General features: G+C 36.7%; 1 protein-coding gene across 10 annotated transcripts in view; it reads right to left on the bottom strand.

Annotated features, from left to right (window-relative positions):
• The window catches only part of LOC113225609 (uncharacterized protein CG43867), a 472,277-nt gene extending 467,489 nt beyond the window's left edge, over positions 1 to 4,788 (bottom strand). For all 10 annotated transcript variants that reach the window (XM_026457966.1, XM_026457952.1, XM_026457960.1 and 7 more), the window contains exon 1: positions 4,433 to 4,788. In XM_026457966.1, the coding sequence (XP_026313751.1) occupies positions 4,433 to 4,584 (152 nt within the window). In that variant the 5' untranslated portion in view covers positions 4,585 to 4,788. The remainder of the gene's footprint in view (positions 1 to 4,432) is intronic.
• Positions 4,789 to 18,442: the final 13,654 nt, after the last annotated feature.

The following is an 18,442-nucleotide window of genomic DNA, read 5'->3' as shown; positions in this document are numbered from 1 at the left end:
GTGCGTGCGTGCGTGCGTGCGTGCGTGCGTGCGTGCGTGCGTGCGTGCGTGAGTGCGTGTGTGTGTGTGTGTCTGTGTGTATTACGCGATTATTCTGACATCTGTGAATCGATTTCGATGACTCTTTTCTTCTCGTATCATCTCATCTCGTACAAATTTGAAGAAAATATTCCACTGCTGAGGATAGCAAATTAGGGGATGTGTATAATGTGGGTATTTTTTTTACAAATTAGTTACAATTATCGTTAACGCGATTCGAGGTTCGATTTCAATTTGCAGTTACAAAACTATGCGAGAACTGTTTTGTGTAGTATTTTACGAAAAGTCCTCTTTTCCGACCGACTTCAAAAAAGGAAGCATATATATTACGCGATTACTCCGCCATTTGATGATTCTTTTTTTTTATTGGAAAGAAGGTACTTCAGTATCGGTCCCATTGAAATGTAAAGAAAATCTTCCACCTCTAAAGCTAGCAAACTAGGGGATGAATCCGATTTTGCGTACTTTCCCGTAACCGATTCACACAAAACTTGACAAATAGATGTAATACCAATAAAAACCGAAAAGGAAACTTTTGAGGTTGGTGTTGTTTTTAATATGTCCAACGATTAACGAAAGGCTACTTAAAAATAAGTTTAATTTCAAAAGGCCTTACACAATAGCATACACGACGATAATTTATCAATAAAGAATCTACCGCACGACTCTTTAAGATGACCAAAAAAGAACATCAAGTAACTGATGGAAGTAGCAAATGGAATACTAGCACAATAAATCACTGTTACACCAAACTCTATCAAGTACCGCTATCAATACGGCTATCGATCGCGCAGTGGAACATTAAGGGATTAATTCCGAAAACAAATGAGCTGTTATTAATTTTAAATGATTAATTTTGTTCCCCGTACAAAATGAGGCGGATTATCAGCTTTGATGGGAGATTAAGACAGATAGACGTAGATTAATGTACACGTAGTTTTAAAAAGCGAAACTCTTTGTAAATAAATACTTAATTAGGTACCTACCTTGTAAAATAAGTAGTTTATTGTTACACTATGCAACAAATTCTCAAATAGTTTCTGATAGTAGTGGTTTCCATTTCAAAACAAAACAAGAATAGCGCTATACCCCTGGAACTTTGAATTAATGAATGAAATACTCTTTATTGGATTAAAATTACGGTGACATCATAGAATGTGCAATACGCGGCCTTATTGCTATGTAGCAATTTCTTCCAGGCAACCTTAGAATAAACATTTGGGATATGTAAAAGTGATGCACCAAAGAATATTTTAAAATATACACTACATAAAAACAACTAATAACATTTATATGTAGATAGAATTTAATACATAACAATAAAAAATATTAAATACATAGAGATAAATAAAAGGACAGTGGAACAAAGACGAAACTTAGGAATTGAGGAAGTGATCCTTGACACGTTGTTTGAAGGAATTAAGAGAAGGGGATTGTCGAATAGACTCTGGGAGAAAATTCAACAGTATGATCGCACACACATTGGAACTTTGCTTCTGAGGCTGTCACAATAGCTACATAGTGGTATGCTAATCTCGCAAATCAATGTTTTTTAGAATTTATCGAATTTTTGTTGAAATATACCATTGATTTGAAATATAATGATTGTCTATGCGAGTGTCCATGACACCCACGACACAGGGATTCGCTAGTTCGGGGCTATGAGTGTGTGCGTTATTTATTTTATTATACATCCCACTGTTAAGCACGGATCTCCTCTAAGGAGAAAGGTTAGGTCATAGTCCGCCACGCTTACCCAATACGGGTCTGGGAACTTCCCACGTTTCCAAAAGGTGAGCTTTACAGCATTCCGGTTTTGAAGGGCAAGGGTGTTGGTGAAATAACAGGCATATTGGACTTTTACAAATTAATTACGTCACTTCTCGGCCTAACGTTCCTAACCATTTTATTGTTTTACTATTATTTTGTTATATTTAAGATGTCATTATTTTATCAAATTTAAATTATCTTGCTGTCCAGCAAGTTTGGGTTGATGTGGAAATCCACAAGAGTTTTATAATAAATAAATAAATAAATAACATGGAATTTTGACATAACTATTATCTATATATTTTCTCGTTTTTACTTCACGTCCACTGCGGCTACCCAATTAAATTAGTGTAGAATAAATGTACACTTGAAAATTGTCATTTTTAAGATTCTGCTCGTTCACTGTGCTGACATCTCTGAGAAGTATGTGCAAGAAACTCTAGGGGTTGCTCTTTTCAAATACTCTTCGTTCGCCCAGGGAACTACTGCCACCTTACCTATTTCTACCGCCAATAATGTGAGCATTACTGTATTGCGGCTTTGAAGGGTTAAGGGTACTAGTGAAATTACAGGCACATGGGACTTGTCAACTTATGTCTCAGGGTGACGGGCTCCCAGTGCCTCTCAGATCTTTGCGATTCAAAGCTCTGAGTGGCACTGCAACTGTTAAGAACAGGAGTGGAGCTTGCCACGAGCCACACGACTTGATCGTCCCGTCACTTGGTATTATAAAATAAAAAACATTGACAAGTGCAAGTAACTTAGAAATTAAAGTTAGCATAAGTACGTGCCACCACAGGGACTTAAATTGAGACGCAAACCACTGGGCTATCACCGCTGCAAATTTTTTACCAACGAAGTATAACGCGTTTATCTGTTACCTTTGAGTCAAGCCTAAAGTGGTCTGTGCTTAAAAGAGTCACATTTAATTGTATTATAATAATCTTAACTTTGTATAAAAAACCAACCTGCAAAGTTTGTGGAATCACATATATTTGCCGAGTTTTATGAAATCGGTTAGAAGAAAAATGACTGAATTCTAATAAACCGGATTCATCCCCTAATTTGCCACCGTTAGATGTGGAATATTATCTTCAAATATTAATTGGACCACAACTGAGATAACTCCTTTCCAACAAAAAAAGAATCAAAATCGGTTCGCAAACGCCGAAGTAATCACGTAACATGTAATCAAACAAAATTACAGTCGAATTGAAAAACTCCTCCTTTTTTTGAAGTCGTAAAAAAGGGTACTATTACAGTCTTAATAACAGCTAATTAAAGATAATGTTACAAAATAAACAACGGAATATATTAACTTGGTAACACAGAACCATTGAAGCGAAAACGTGGTAAGCATTTTGAAATATACTAATGGCCCCAAATGTCTTACGCAATATCGCCCCTGAATCCCTACTACAATTTATTGGGACTGTGGAACTTAGTGGAGAACTGCACATAGTGGCTATTATATTATGGCTTACATGACGTATCGATACAGTGTACCTGGTGGAAACGTAAAACTTTTAAACCTGGATTCATACTCGGAAACGTTTCGGTCATTCTGAGACTAGTGTTCACTATCTAATTTCCGTGGCAATTTTTATTTTTTTAAATATTCAAGTATATTATCGTTTAATTATTAAATAATATTTCACGATACAATACTCGAACAACAAATAATATTACACGACAAAAGTTATTTTCTTCTAAGTTATGTTCTTAGCCAACGGAGAGAAGCGTCTCTCTGTGTGTGTTCTACCTTACTTTATAATGGAGAATGGTCTGAGGAAATTTTCGAACTGGTGCCACTGTCTCGTTTCTACCATCGCACCTCCCGCCAACTTACATACCTACAATCGAAAATCTTTAGCCTCTTTTTGGGGTAGCAAACATTCCAAATTCTTGCGATAAAAAGAAACATTCTTTTAGATAACGTCATTTGATTGTATCTAACTATTACGTAAGTTTTTTGTTCCACATCTTATCACCGATGCTTTGTCTCGTCTAACTCTTCAGTCATATTACAATGCTTATTCATGACATTAATTATGTCCAACGCTAACCGCACAATAAGTACACAGGGGAGGGTACAGTGACCAATGGTTAACAAAAACTGTACAATGCATTGTCGGAAGTTATGACTGTACTAAAGATTACAAGTGATAACTTTGTTGGAGACTCATGCTTTTAGATTCTCACTGGGATAGGTGGAAAGAAAATATCAACCGCCTCAGGTTGTTTGATTACAGATATACTGCTGTATAGTCTTTTTTTTAAGATACCTAGAGACGGGTTCAACAAGTCGTGCGCCTGATGGTAAGCGGCACACGTGTCCATAACAGTTGCAACGTCACTCAGAGTTTTAAATCACAAAGATCTGGGGGGCATTGCTACTGCGCCCGTCACCCAGAAACAAAGCACCCATGCTGTTAAAAACAGGCACGCAAACAGAAATCGGTACATAGCTGTACTTCTCTGGGCGAACTCCTTCACATGAAGTTCTACTGCTATCAGTAGGCCATATTATATTTATAGTTCCCGATAGTCTAAGCGTCATTGTTTTGAGGTCCAAAATTAACCTGTCGCTCTTTTAAGACTAAAAAAGTAATTGATCTCATACCTAGGTGGTGGAGGTGGCGGCTCCCGTGACCTCCTCGGCATCAACCTTGGGCTGTTTGGAGTACTGGCGGAATGACCAGCCGCATGGTCAGTGAACCTCGACAGCGGGTCGAAGATCTGCGACAGTCGCCGCGACCGCTCTTCCCCCGACATTATCACAAACACAACACAAAATAACAACTATCACATCACGACATAACACTGTCACAGTTAATTCACAAATGACTATTTCGAACGGCTCGAATGATTCAAATTCAAGCGGAAGTTAGCACCGGCCGGTAAAAGATGGCGCGCGCGAAGCGGGATTTGGCGCGAAATCACCGCGGCCATCTTGGATCTTCTAATGTTTTCTCGCTGTATTTAGAGCTGAAAAAGAAAATGAGACCATTAGTGCGCGGCGACAATGACGTGTTGAGTTTGGAAACGTAAGGTTAGGCATTTGTTTTGAACGGAAATGGAAATTGGAATGGTATCAAAATACACGTACGATATTTTTTTTACAATAATGCACTTATACAGTTACATACATACTATTACGTTATCGCGCTAGTCTCCCAATTAGCAGACAGAGATAGATATAGTCTTTCCTGTTCACATTAGTGTAGTAAATTAATGAATGACCGTTCAGCTGTCCTAATAGACAAGTTATATACAGGACAATGTATATTATTTAAGAAACTTCTATTTCGTAATTTGTATACCAAACAATCTATAGTATACACTCGTACTAAGAGGAAACACGATTACGTGAAGCGTGGAGGATTTCTTATTTTTCTGTTTTAACCGACTTTAAAGAAAGGAGGAGGTCCTTGATTCGACTGTATTTTTAATTGTTCGTGAACCGATTTCGACGATTCTTTTTTAATTAAAAAGGGGATACATCAATACTGGTCTTATTTAATTTTGAAGAAAATATTCAACCTTCAAAGGTGGCAAATTAGGGGATGAATATGGTTTATTAGATTTCACCCACTTTCCATTAACCAACTTCAATAAAACTTGGCAAATAGGTGTGTGAAATTTCACAGACTTTTGAGGTCACACGACACAGTTCTGCACATTTGCGTACGTAAATTACACAATCAAATATTTTTGTTATAAGTAGATTACTTGGTGACCTTTGACATCAGGTCATTCAATCAAATTTGGACTTCGTCATGACCTGTAGAATTGCATTTTTTAAGCTAGTTTCAAACTTAATTCTAGAATAATTCCGTTCGGAAATTCATTTTAAGTGGATGTCAAAAAAGCCTCGCTTCCTCCGCTTGCTACGCTTCGATAAGATTTTAAATCTCGTAAACTGATTCACGACTCGAAGACCAATTTGTTTCTCTACGCAATAAAATGTTATTTAAATCTTTACAAATTTAACGTTGCCTATAAAACTATTTTCGTTCAACATTAACAACAGTTCGCGTATAAAACCACAATTAACTTAAAATACATTTATTTTGACAGTGTGGACATCCACTGTTTTTATTGCTTCAGTCCGTTGAAGTTAAATCACTTGGAAAGGGAAACATCTGCTTAAAAATATATTCTTCTGCTCAAATCGGCAGAGCTTCCAGAGCCAAATAACTAATAAAAAGAAATATTTTAAACTGAAACTTGTTTCTTGTAATTTTTTCAGATTGTAACCGGCTTTTTTTTTGTACGTATCATATATGTATCGTATTTTTTTTGTTAGTGTGTTACGCGATAACTCCGGTAAAATTTGTGAACCAATTTTGATGATATTTTTGTTTTCAAAGAGGGTACCTCAGTAGTTGTCCCGGTGTGTGAGTGACAAATAAGATTTCACCGATTTTCCGTAAACTTTTTCAAAAGGCTAAATAATGTTTCAGATGTTCCTATTCTATCAGGCCATGACATTTAACACTTGACGCAACTCAATGATTCTAACTTAAAATAATAACGCATAGAAACCTTGTCCGCACACGCTAAGTGAGGCAAATTGAAGCGCTCCCAATGGGCCTACACGAGCGGGCGGGCCATCAGTGCTCAAGTTCAACTTGCACCGCGAACAGCTCAAGAATTTTAGCTAAAAATTACGAAATGTGCGGTAAATGAGTGTAAAAATACGTCAGACAAACATAAAATAGATACTAACATTACATTCCACAAGGAAGAACGCGTTTCAACTTGTATTTTTATATAAATATTCACTAAAACCGAAAGTTAATTTCGTTGCAACAAGACACGAAAATGTTGCAAAGTAACGGATTTCTTTCTCCCAATTTCGCTATTCTGTTTCAATTTCGATTTAGAAATGAGTGCCATATTTGTAATGAGCACCCCCAAATACCTCGAAAATGATACCCATATTGCATTTATTTGAAAACTCGTGTCCACCATCTTGGATTAAGAAATAAATGCTATATTCATAATGAACACCCCCAAATACCTTGAAAACGATACCCAACTTGCCATTACTCGAAAAATCGTACCCGCCATCTTGGATTTAGAAATGAGTGCCATATTCGTAATGAGCACCTCGAATACCTCGAGAATAATTCCCATATTGCATTTATTTGGAAAGTCTTGTCCGTCATCGTGTATTCAGATATAAATGCCATTTCCATAAGGATTACCAAAATTAAATTTTTGAAAATTCTTGTCACTTGACATTGTCTATCGACAGTAACGATCGACAAAACCAAGAAAATCTGTAGGCACCTTTAACTTAATGATGAGTTAAGCAAGATACAATTTCCCCACTTTTGAGGGAAATGTTATTCCATGGCATCATTATTTGTATATTTGTGTTCGTGCCGACGAGTGTAGATACAAGTTGCTTACACCTACATGAATTTGATTTTTGCCTCACTTGTGACAGTTCGTTTGATATGAAACTATCATTCTATGCGTTATTATTCTAAGGCTTCTAACAATACAGTTCACAATTACTTCAATATAAAGACAAGAACATTCACAGCAACTACATGTTCCAAACAAAACATTATCAATAGTGATAATGTTTTGCTATAGTGTTGAATGTTGTCAAAGAGTATCAGGTACCGTAGTACCGTGGACGGACGTGACAGTCTATACATATAGGGAATGAGCTAGGCAGGGAGATAATATTGAGAGTTTACCAATGATATTTCGATCCATAGTTGCGGAACAAACGTAAAGCCCCTGGCAAGGTCGCTATTAGTTACACAATACCATTCATTTTTCTTTGTCCTAGGAGCCTTCCGCTTACTAATTATAATTATTATATTACTAAAAAGAAAAATAAATTAAGTAAAAAAAAATACAGTCGAGTTGTTGAAAATATATATGTATAAATATGTCGCCTCGAGTGCAACGGAACAAGATCCGTTAGTGTGTAAGTTGAAATGCTGGCGGCTGTACTTTACCTTGGTCTTTTTTTATATTTTTTAAATTTATATATGGTAGGTAACCTTAGTAAATGTTATAATCATATTGTACATACTCCGTTATTGCGTAGTCAGAACACTGTGGATTATTAATCTATGATTTATAATTTGTCTTAATTGTTCCTGTCTTTTTCGTTGCGTACGGACGCACAGTTTGGCATAATAATGAAAAGCGCGTGGGACGACCATCACTATGTAATGCGAATGCATTGCGAGATACGTTTGTATAAAGTTACCCTACTTGTCGTGTTATACTATGGTACAGGAGAAGTCATTTGTAAATATTGTGCGCAAGACTAACTTAAGTAGGACAGCCAAATAATATCTATAGTATGAATTTGGGGACCCGGACGAGCTCTGCATTGAAATTTTAAACAGTGTACAATATGCACGACTGACGACATAATATACAATAGCGATCAGCTCTCTGCACACGTGTGAATTCTAAAGGCGACGACAGCGAAGCAAGTTGTATACTATGGCCGATATTTGACTCGTTTTAAGAAGCATTATTCTCCCTGTTTTGTACTCGAAGCGACGACAAATAAAATCGTACACGCCATTATGTTATATTTAAATCTAATGTACAGTAGGTTCCGAAACCTAGAAAAACAAATTAATAATAATAATGCCAGACAACAAATACCTAGTCTCAAACTATGATATTACCTGTATTATGAGTATCCGAGCAACGAAGTCCTCACCGGGGCATTACTCAGAACATCCAGACCAAAAAAAATTTGTTATAAAAAAATAGCAAAAATTTTTTTTAACAAAACCGTTATAGACGTCGCGTGTCTCTGGGACGGGTTATTTTATTTTTATATAATATTAGTGACGGGACGAACAAGTCGTGCGCCTGAGGGTTAGCGACACGGCTGTCCGTAACAGTTGCAGTGCCACTAGAGCTTTAAATTGCAAAGATCTGAGGAACTTTGAGAACACTGCCATTGCACCCGTCATCCTGAGACATAAGTTGACAAGTCCCATGTGCCTGTAATTTCACCAGCACCCTTACCCTTCAAAATCGGAACACAGTATTGCTGACATTACTGCTTGGCGGCAGAAATAGATAAGGTGGCAGTACTACCCTGGACGAACTCTTTCACAAGGAGCTCCACTGCTACTAAACTCTTAAAAGCTATGTTAGTACTTCAAATTTTGAGGCAAACTTATTGTCTCACTTACCTATAGTATGATTAGATACGTATTGTTATTAGTTGTTGAATTTATTTAATTATTTTTTGTTTAACTTCACAAAAGTAATATTTTTAACTGACTTTGGTTATTTGTTAATACTTGCTTACCTATAAGTACATAGTTTTGCAATAAGTTAAAATTGTAAAAATCTTAAAGTACCTCAATAAAAAGAAAAATAATATTTGCTTATGCACCTTCCCGCAATTTAGTAACTGCCTACATGGCCGACCGGTTACCATACTGGACTGCCACGCAGAGGCCCCGGGCTCGATTCACGGGTCGGGAGAAATATTTGTATACCCTTTGTGATTGTCTACGTGTGTGTCCACGGCACCCGCCATACAGGGTTTCCCTAGGGCTATGAATGTGTGCATTATTACAAAAAATACTTAAAAAATTAAGGACCTGTCTAGCGCCCACATTATTAACCACCAAACCTCCGAAGTTGTCAAATATCGATGCCTTACTTACTCAAACTCGTATCTTAATAAGAGTTTGACCAAATTCTATCCGATAGGATAAATGATATCCTATTAAAATAAATGTTTATAATTGAAGTACTTTTATTCCACGCGGTTTATTTTTCCCAAAAATTACTTTAAGGGTGCGTTATATGACAGAATTCCTTCGCACGCTTGCCGCTAGGACGCCGTGCTACTCAAATTCTGTCTTGCAATTCACACGTTTCCACTGTGCAAAGTTTAACTAAAAAGAAAAATAGTTGTAACTGCATATTACTTGTACAAAAAGTGCAAGAACGAAGCAAAAACAGACGTAGAAGATTTTGGGTTCACCCTACTTTGGAAACAGAAGACTGCAGAATTTCATACGCTGTTTAAAGATCTCCGAGAAATGAAATGCGAAAGTCGCGGTCGAGACTGAACGTGGTGTTCGCTTCGAAAATTTTCGTCGTCGTGTAACTTGCAGGCATAGGTTCTGCCGCCGTTAGTTTTAATTTGTTAAGTACACTGCCGTGATCAGTAGGACATTGTCGATCTGTCACTATTGTTATTTTTTCCTAGGTGGATAAGGTATGAAGTTCCCACAAAAAAGAGAGATATTTTTAAATTTCTTTTCATTAAACTTTAAAGACTGGATAAACAAACGTCAGGCATCCAGTGGCGAGATGGGCGGAAGACATCGCAGGAAACGCGGGGCGAACCTGGATGAGATTAGCACGGGACCGTAAGGAGTGGCACAGAAACTTAGAGGCCTGCCAGCACATGGTGAAGTCAGGCTGTATATTATGATGATGAAACATTATCTTCTCGATTTCAGTTTTTGTCACAAGCGCCTTTTCAACTAACGGCCGCAGGGTTGTTGTAATAAGTCGTATAAATATCGAAATTTTCCATATACTATACAACGTATATAGAAAAATTTCAAGATTTAAAATTAATATGCATGCACGCAATAATAAATACATAGTATATAAAATATAAATACATAGTAACATTGTTATGGCACACAATGTAAAGCCCTATGCAGCAAAACTATCGTAAATACGAGAAACGGTTTCGATACACGCAATAATCTCCATTTCGAAAGACCTTTTAAAGGTTGCCTGTCCATATTTAGATACCAAATATTTATTTTTGGCTCATCGAATCTACGTTACCTTGATCTTATCTCAAAAAAGGGGCATGTTTACGATATCTCAGTTGAAGTGAAAAATTACTTGGGACGGAAATTAAAAGGGCATTGACCAGAAAATTGGCGATAGCCGCAAGACTTATAGCATCAAATTTAAGATGACCCTCGGTTCAGGTCGATACATTTTGTGTTCTAATTCTTTAAACTTGCATACATACTTTACAGTATCCCAGTGAAGAAGACAGTGTATCATGATATCCTGGTATATTCTGTGGAATAGCTTTGTAAAAAACCATCAATACCAACTAATTGCGCATACTTTTAACCTGATTTTTTGAAGATATCCTTAATCTAGTAAATGTACGACTTGGCTTTGATGTGTTCTTTGTCGGATATTTTTCCAATCCTCTCGTAGCGCAATCCAATAATAAATGCAAATGGAAAAGTTACTTTTTGGGGAAACTGAAAAAAAAATGATACCAATCTAATTCTGATTCAAATAAAACTAAAATTAATAAACAGAATTTCGTTATATTTGGCACTAGCCAAATGATATATAGGTGAGACTGGTATCACTTAACTAACTTTTCTGTTTGATTCTGAACAGAGATAGAGTTTACCACTGAACGAACTCGCCCAGAAGATGCCTATTCAATCGCACTTTAAAGACATTCCGGATGTTCTACAACAAAACAGCACTACGACACGGAAAAATTAAAATTCCAAGGTGTATAGGTAGCAATTACTTGTTATTCATCAGAAGTACCGTTAGGTCAGTTGGAATAACATAAAAAACATTAACGCACGTGACACAAAAGTAAACAAAGAAAAAATCCGTAATTTCACGGGTTTCTTTAAAATTGTCGCACACCGTTGCTTGCTTTGATTAATGTTATCAGAGCATTATCAAGGGAGCACCCCTCGCATTGGGTCTACCCTTTTTCTGATCCGAGAAATTTTTATCTATCGAGTTATTTCATCTTTATAACGGGTGTTAGAGACTTCTGCAAAAGCTTTGATGGTAAAAAAGATACGGTATAATAGGGATGTGTGAGGGGTGTTCGAGCGCTGTGATGACCCAATTCGGTATGAAGGCGTTATCATGTTTTGAATATCAGTTTATTTGGTATAATACAAGATTGCCAGGTAAAGTCTTACACAATGTTTTACGGTACACGAGGATTCGACCTCTACATGCCTTTCATTGGGTGCGCTGCGTAAAGTACGCATAGTTGTGCATTTTTTCGTTACGAGGGATATTTGAATATTATGGTGGTGAAACGTGCTGACATACAATATACTTAATTACAATTATTAAAGAGACATCTCTAGTCAGCTGCAGGTACCTGTAAGGATACCTGGCTGAGTGAAGAAATAGATTTCTCTCAAAAACAAAGATCTGCAAAAAGCACATAGAAAAAGTGGTAAGATCCGCTGGTTCGTTCCGTCGCTTAGTTGGCGTAGCGTCTGGCACGGCTTGCTGGAAGACATTGGTTCAAATCCAGCCGGATCGCAGTAATTTTTTTCCAAGTGTTCGATATAGTTCGATTTTTTTTTCAAGTGTTTATAACAATCTAAATACTCAAAATAATAATGACCTATATTTAAACTCTTTAACCTCATAATGGGACAGAGCGAGCTAAACAAGGATTATAAATGTGAGAATGAAATAGAAGAAAAGTATATAAAATTTACGGACTTTGGCTCCCAAACAATTAATAAGATTTCTACAGTTTGCAATTCTTCCTACACCAATTCGCTAGCCTAGCTATCATCAAAACGCCTCTTAATAATTTATCCAGTATCCAAATCTCTAAAACAAATTCACTAAGCTCTAAAGCAAGCTCAGCAAATACATCTAAGTTTAAAACTAATCCACTATCTGGGTAGTTGGTATCGTTCCAACCATCAGTGTGTCGGCGGCAAACATCTGCAGGGGATGCCATGCACGATATTGCTGGGTTATGTGCTTAATAACGTTAGTTACGTGCGCTTTGCCTGCCTTGGCTTCTACCTTGTACATAACTAAGAATTGTGTGGATATTCCTCCTCCTCACGTCATACCTCTACATGATTACAAGTGAGATTAAGAGGTTCAAAAATCTAAGTAATTTGAAACTTGTTTCCTTGGCTATATGATTTCAAAAATGTAAAAAAGCCCATGCTGAAATAGTACGGTAAAGTAATTTTTAAAACGATGTCGCTGGTCCAATGGATGGATGAAGATGTCCCGAGTTATATTCTCGGTTGGACCGATAGGAGACACCAACTTTTCTAAATTGGTCCAGGGGGTTAAAGACAATGTCAAGTATGAAGCTTCATTCGCAGACAGATTCTAACAGATGTCAGACGGAGAACGGGAGTACGGGGCCTGGTCTGTGTAGTTCTGCAAGTGTCTCTGAGTTAATTTCGTACTCTGAAGCCAGGTAATAGATGTCACATTATTTCGATTTAGAATTACATTTAGCACTACGGTTCATTCGTAAGGCAGATTTCCATGAGAAGCATGAGGAAGAAACACTAGAGGTTTGTATCGAGTTCTTAGGTTTTCGCGATTGTTACACATAGGAAATGAAACTATTTTTCCGGATTTAAATCGCGTATATTTGTTTTTTCAAACAAACCGACGTTTCGGGCCCTTTACAGGTCCCATGGTCACGGTTGACTGAGGTGGTACAGTCATCAACCAGTTACGTCTAATATTAATGCAAACCACCCTATTTTTTCACTTCAGTTACAAAAGTTATTAATTAAATACCTTATTTTTAATTATACAAAGTAACATTCCAATTTACGCTACATTGTTTTACAAATTATTTTATTGTAACAATATGAATTTATACTAAGTTAATTTTAAATTTCCGTTATTAATGAATGGAAATTAGAATAAATTAAAACATAGTAGTGCAGTCTTATGTCTGTTTGGGATTGTTCATCAGAGGAAATACTGGATCCCAATCTGGTGGTACGGAGTAACCATCTATGTCCCTGTTGAAATTAGGATGTTTTTTTAATTTCAATGGCCTCTCGCAGCATCCTGGGTAGAAAACGGACTTCTTTTGTCGAACTTCATTGAATGTGTAGGTTTATCCATGATATGCTCGCAGACTGCAGACTTGTTCACGCGACGGTGTTTGACATCAGTAGGGCTAGCACGAACAAGCACGACTTGCGCGAGAGCGACGTAATGCGCGAGATGTCTATACGACAACAGCACGCTCTCGCGCTAGCCGCGCCCTATCGTGCTAGCCCTACAGCTATATGTTCTTTGACGCGCTTTGTTTTTTTTTTATTGGGAGGCCGACGGTTTCAAACTCTGATGACTTTTATAAATAATTAATAATAAATTAAACTTAATAAAAAATTCATTCAATAAAATAATTTGTAAAACTTAATGTAGCATAAATTGGAATGTTTCTTTGTAAAATTAAAAATAAGGTATTTAATTAATAACTATTGTAACTATAGTGAAAAAATAGGGTGGTTTGCATTAATATTAGACATAACTGGTTGTAGACTGTACCACCTCAGTCAACCGTGACCATGGGACCTGTAAAGGGCCCGAAACGTCGGTTTGTTTGAAAAAACAAATATACGCGATTTAATTCCGGAAAAATAGTTTCATTTACTACAGGTTTGTATTTGTAGATAGATAGACAGATAAACTTATGAGCATGCTGATTTTGGTTGCTGATGGGTTTCCGAGCGAGAAGATGAACCTGATCCCTATTATACCTTTCTAATTTGTGACTTAAATCAACTATTCTTCCTATTTGAATCTCAAAAGTTTCCGATCGGCCATTTGTGAATCGCAATGACGCGCCTCGACTCGGAAGAGACGCAGTTTCCGATCGGGAGAAGCAATCTTCGTAAATAGACATTCGTTCGCATTTATCATTAGCAATATTGTTTAAAGTATTAATAATTGTTATAATTTCATTGATAAAAAAACCGACCTCAAAAGTTTGTTTATCGGCTTTTTCCGATTTCCATTTGATCCCCTCATCAGATTCTGAGTTCTTACTGACAATGGGACTCCTTAGTACATTTATACTTTGTTGTGTGAGGGCAATTTGTTGATTACATGTATTGTGTCAAGTGAAAAGGCGACTTTTATTTGTAGAAAATATTTTTTTAATTTGTGATAGCCGAAACGAACCCGAAACAGCATCATTGGCATCAGGGACTACGTCGAGAGTATACCTTTTCAAACAAAAAAAGAATTTTCAAAATCGTTCCACAACTCACGGAGAAATCGGCATGTCAGTGTACATGTCTTTAAAATTTGAGGACTTTCATCATTTCCATGGATCGCCTCATCAGATTCTGTCTTGGTGACAATGGGACCAACATGAGCACCTTTTCTAATAAAAAAGAACTTTTAAAAATGGTTTACAATGACGGAGAAATCTGAAAACATACATACAGTCGAACGTATAACCTCCTCCTTTTTTGAAGTCGATTAAAAATACAAACAAACACATGCCCTTGGATTTTCACGGTTTAAGTACAAACCAAAATCTCTATTTACTTTTTATACAAAATTTTTGTTTCACATTGGTCTAAAATCACGTAAAAAGCTAATTTTGAATATCAACAAGAATCTTCTTACAGAATCGTATACGTTACCCTTTAAATGAATTTGTGTTATTATGGAGGCCACTATCAAGAATAGCCAGGTTATTTTTGTTCATCGTATATTGTATTGCCTATCTATATCTTTCATGAAAAAAAAAATCTGTCATTCTTAATTGTCATAAACGTACTTTTTTTCATGCAGGAATGAATACTTAAAACTCATTTGTCTGAGACCTAATTAGGAATACTAATAACATCAACACTCTATAAGAAACGTATGCCCTAAAACATATGCTTCTTCATATAATACATAAAAATGTCAAGAAAGAGATTCATATATTAAAGCATCATGAATAGCATAAGACTGCTGCTAATTTGAAGTTTGCGCTAAACTCAAGTGATCCCTGTAATCCAGACAGCGTTTTCTGGCCGCAAGTATCGGTGTCAGCTCGGCCAACTCGGCCAGTCTTGGCACGCTAAGCCGGGCCAAACACGCCGAAACAAGCCGAAGTCACACATGGCTGTAGGTAAACTTACAATATGAGATTAGGGCGTAGTATACGTACCATTTGCAGTACAAAGGGTTAGATTAAATGAGTTAGGTTAAATGGGTGAGACCACGGTGAGACAATCGCGGTTGATGGCACAAAACACATTAGACCTATACACAGTGGATAAAGTCGGGCTTTGGATAATTACGACGTTGAACAGTGTACCTACAGAGAAAAGCTTCAAATAACTATACAATTTCGTTAAAGATAAAATAATGTATACATTTAGGCCTTCATCGAAACCAATATCATAAATGCGAAAGTAACTCTGACTGTTACGTTCATGCCTAAACTGCTGAACAGATTTAGATGAATTTTAGTATAGAGATTGATGAGTTCTAAGAGAAGGTCTATCTACTTTTTGTCACCAAAATAAATCTTAACGGTGGTGAAGTAGGGGTTGAAAGTTTCAATGGAGAACCAATCATTTTTCAAGTATGTAGTAAATAGGCTTCTCTATTTACTACACACAGACGAAGTTGCGAGCACCATCTAGTTAGTTATAATTTATAGAAATAAACGGATTTTGTTCCGTGTAATTTGCGAACATAACTAAAATCGGTTACTCACCTAATTCCCCGCGAAAAAAGTCAAAGATTCAAAGCCAGTTTCACACAAAAAAGAACCAACATGTGATATCCGATTTTGCAAGTCTTATGACATACTATGACTGATAACAATCGAAAGCGTTCTCTTTTAAAATCCATCCAGATTAATACATAACTATTTTATAAATTTGGAAAGTCATGGTCTCCTCATGCACAAACGAAGAATCGACCTTCAATTCAGATTAAGTGCTAGTAGCAGTATACTTTTTTATTGTTGTGAAATGGTCGTAGGACACAATTTCAACCGATGTTAAGCGATGACGTTACCGGTTTGTAGTCACTAAAAGTACTAGTAAAAGCCAATTCACTCTGACCTGGAATATCCCTAAATAGCAGCTTTCGGAAATATTGATACTGGCAATGTTTTTCATACTTTAGGGTCCAATCTCCATAGATGATCAGCAGACTGACTGGCCACAAAGATACTATGACAGAAATTTAAAATTTGACCGAGTTTATTTTCGACAAAAGAGGACGAGAGCAATTCTGACGAAACGCTGACCGGAGAAGACGATTTTTCTTGAACATATTGTACAGATAGATAGTATTTTTTTTATAATATCAAGTGACAGAACGAACGACCGGTGTTGAGTAACACGCCTGTCCATAACAGCCACTCAAAGCTTTAAATATCTCAGGAGCACTGCCACTGCGACTGTCACCCTGAGACATGAGTTCCCAAGTCCCATGTGCCTGTAATTTCACCAGCACTTTTACCCTTCAAAGCCGGAACGTAGGTATCCTTACATTACTACTTGACGGCAGAAATAAGGAAGCTGGCAGTTACTACCCTGGACGAACTCTTTCACAAGGAGCTCTACTGCGACAAAAAATTCCTTAGGAACATTCCTTGGCCATCCGCATTAGGAAAGACGAAGCTAAGCGCTACGTGCAAATAGGTGGAAAGACAATGGTATAAAGATGGAGTATTCCCGATTTTCTACTAAATCAAAGGAGGAACGATAAATGTGAAGCTAAACTCAAAAGTTCCTGCATCATAATCTGTTTGCTACTGGCATCCAAGTGTGCCAAGGGGTCTACTCTCGTTCCCAATCGGACATCCGTCCAAAACAGTTACTGTCAAATAAGCAATACTCGTAGGAAATGAAACTATTTTTCCGGATTTAAATCGCGTATATTTGTTTTTTCAAACAAACCGACGTTTCGGGCCCTTTACACCTTTACAGGTGTAACAATCGCGAAAACCTAAGAACTCGATAAGTAATACTCGATCAAATTTAAAAGAGAATGTCAAGCACGAAGCTTCATTCGCATCATGCTTCTTTTAATTTGGTCGAGTATTGTGTGTATGTCCTAGCCGGTTTCGATTACAGCGACTGCTATTTATTTTTTAGAATTAGAACATAGTAATTTGAACACAAACAAGACAAACTTTATTTGCTTTAGTATAGATAAAAGAACCCAGCCGGTTAATGAATTTAGGGTTAGGATTCATAAGTGTACCGCTAATAATATAGTAAACAACTGCCCCTGTTCATACATCAATAGAGTTACTAATACAAAATACTTGGGTATTCTGGTTGATCAGCGGCTGTCTTGGTATGAACACTTGGAACAGGTTATGGGCAGGTTGAGAAAACTAAACTGGGTCTTCAAAGTACTTAGACATGTTGCTGGTAAAGACCTTGTAAACAAAGTGTACATAGCACTAGCTCAGTCACTTCTATGTTATTGCATTTCTGTATGGGGTGGCGCTGCAAAGACAAAGTTTTTAGAGTTAGAAAGAGTACAAAGATCCCTACTTAAAGTGATGTACTTTTTACCATACAGGTTTCCCACTAAAGAGTTGTATACGTATGCTGATCTCTTGTCGATTAGAAAACTATATATTTTGGGTTGCATTCTAAAAATACATAAAACTCTAATATATGACTCAAATATAATAAATAAAAGAAGAAATTGTACTGTTCTGTCTGTCATACCTGCTAAAACAAGTTTTGCTAAAAGACAATTTACAAGACAAAGTGCTGACTTATATAATTTGATAAATAAGAAATTGAACATTTACCCTATGAATTTATACGAGTGTAAGAGTACCCTGAACGCATGGCTTAAAACACAAAAATACAGTGAAGTG

The sequence above is a fragment of the Hyposmocoma kahamanoa genome, unplaced genomic scaffold, assembly GCF_003589595.1.
Source record: "Hyposmocoma kahamanoa isolate Upper Pololo Valley unplaced genomic scaffold, ASM358959v1 168, whole genome shotgun sequence".
NCBI classification, from domain to species: domain Eukaryota; kingdom Metazoa; phylum Arthropoda; class Insecta; order Lepidoptera; family Cosmopterigidae; genus Hyposmocoma; species Hyposmocoma kahamanoa.
Note: the sequence above shows the minus strand (reverse complement) of the source record. Positions and strands in the feature narration are given on the sequence as shown.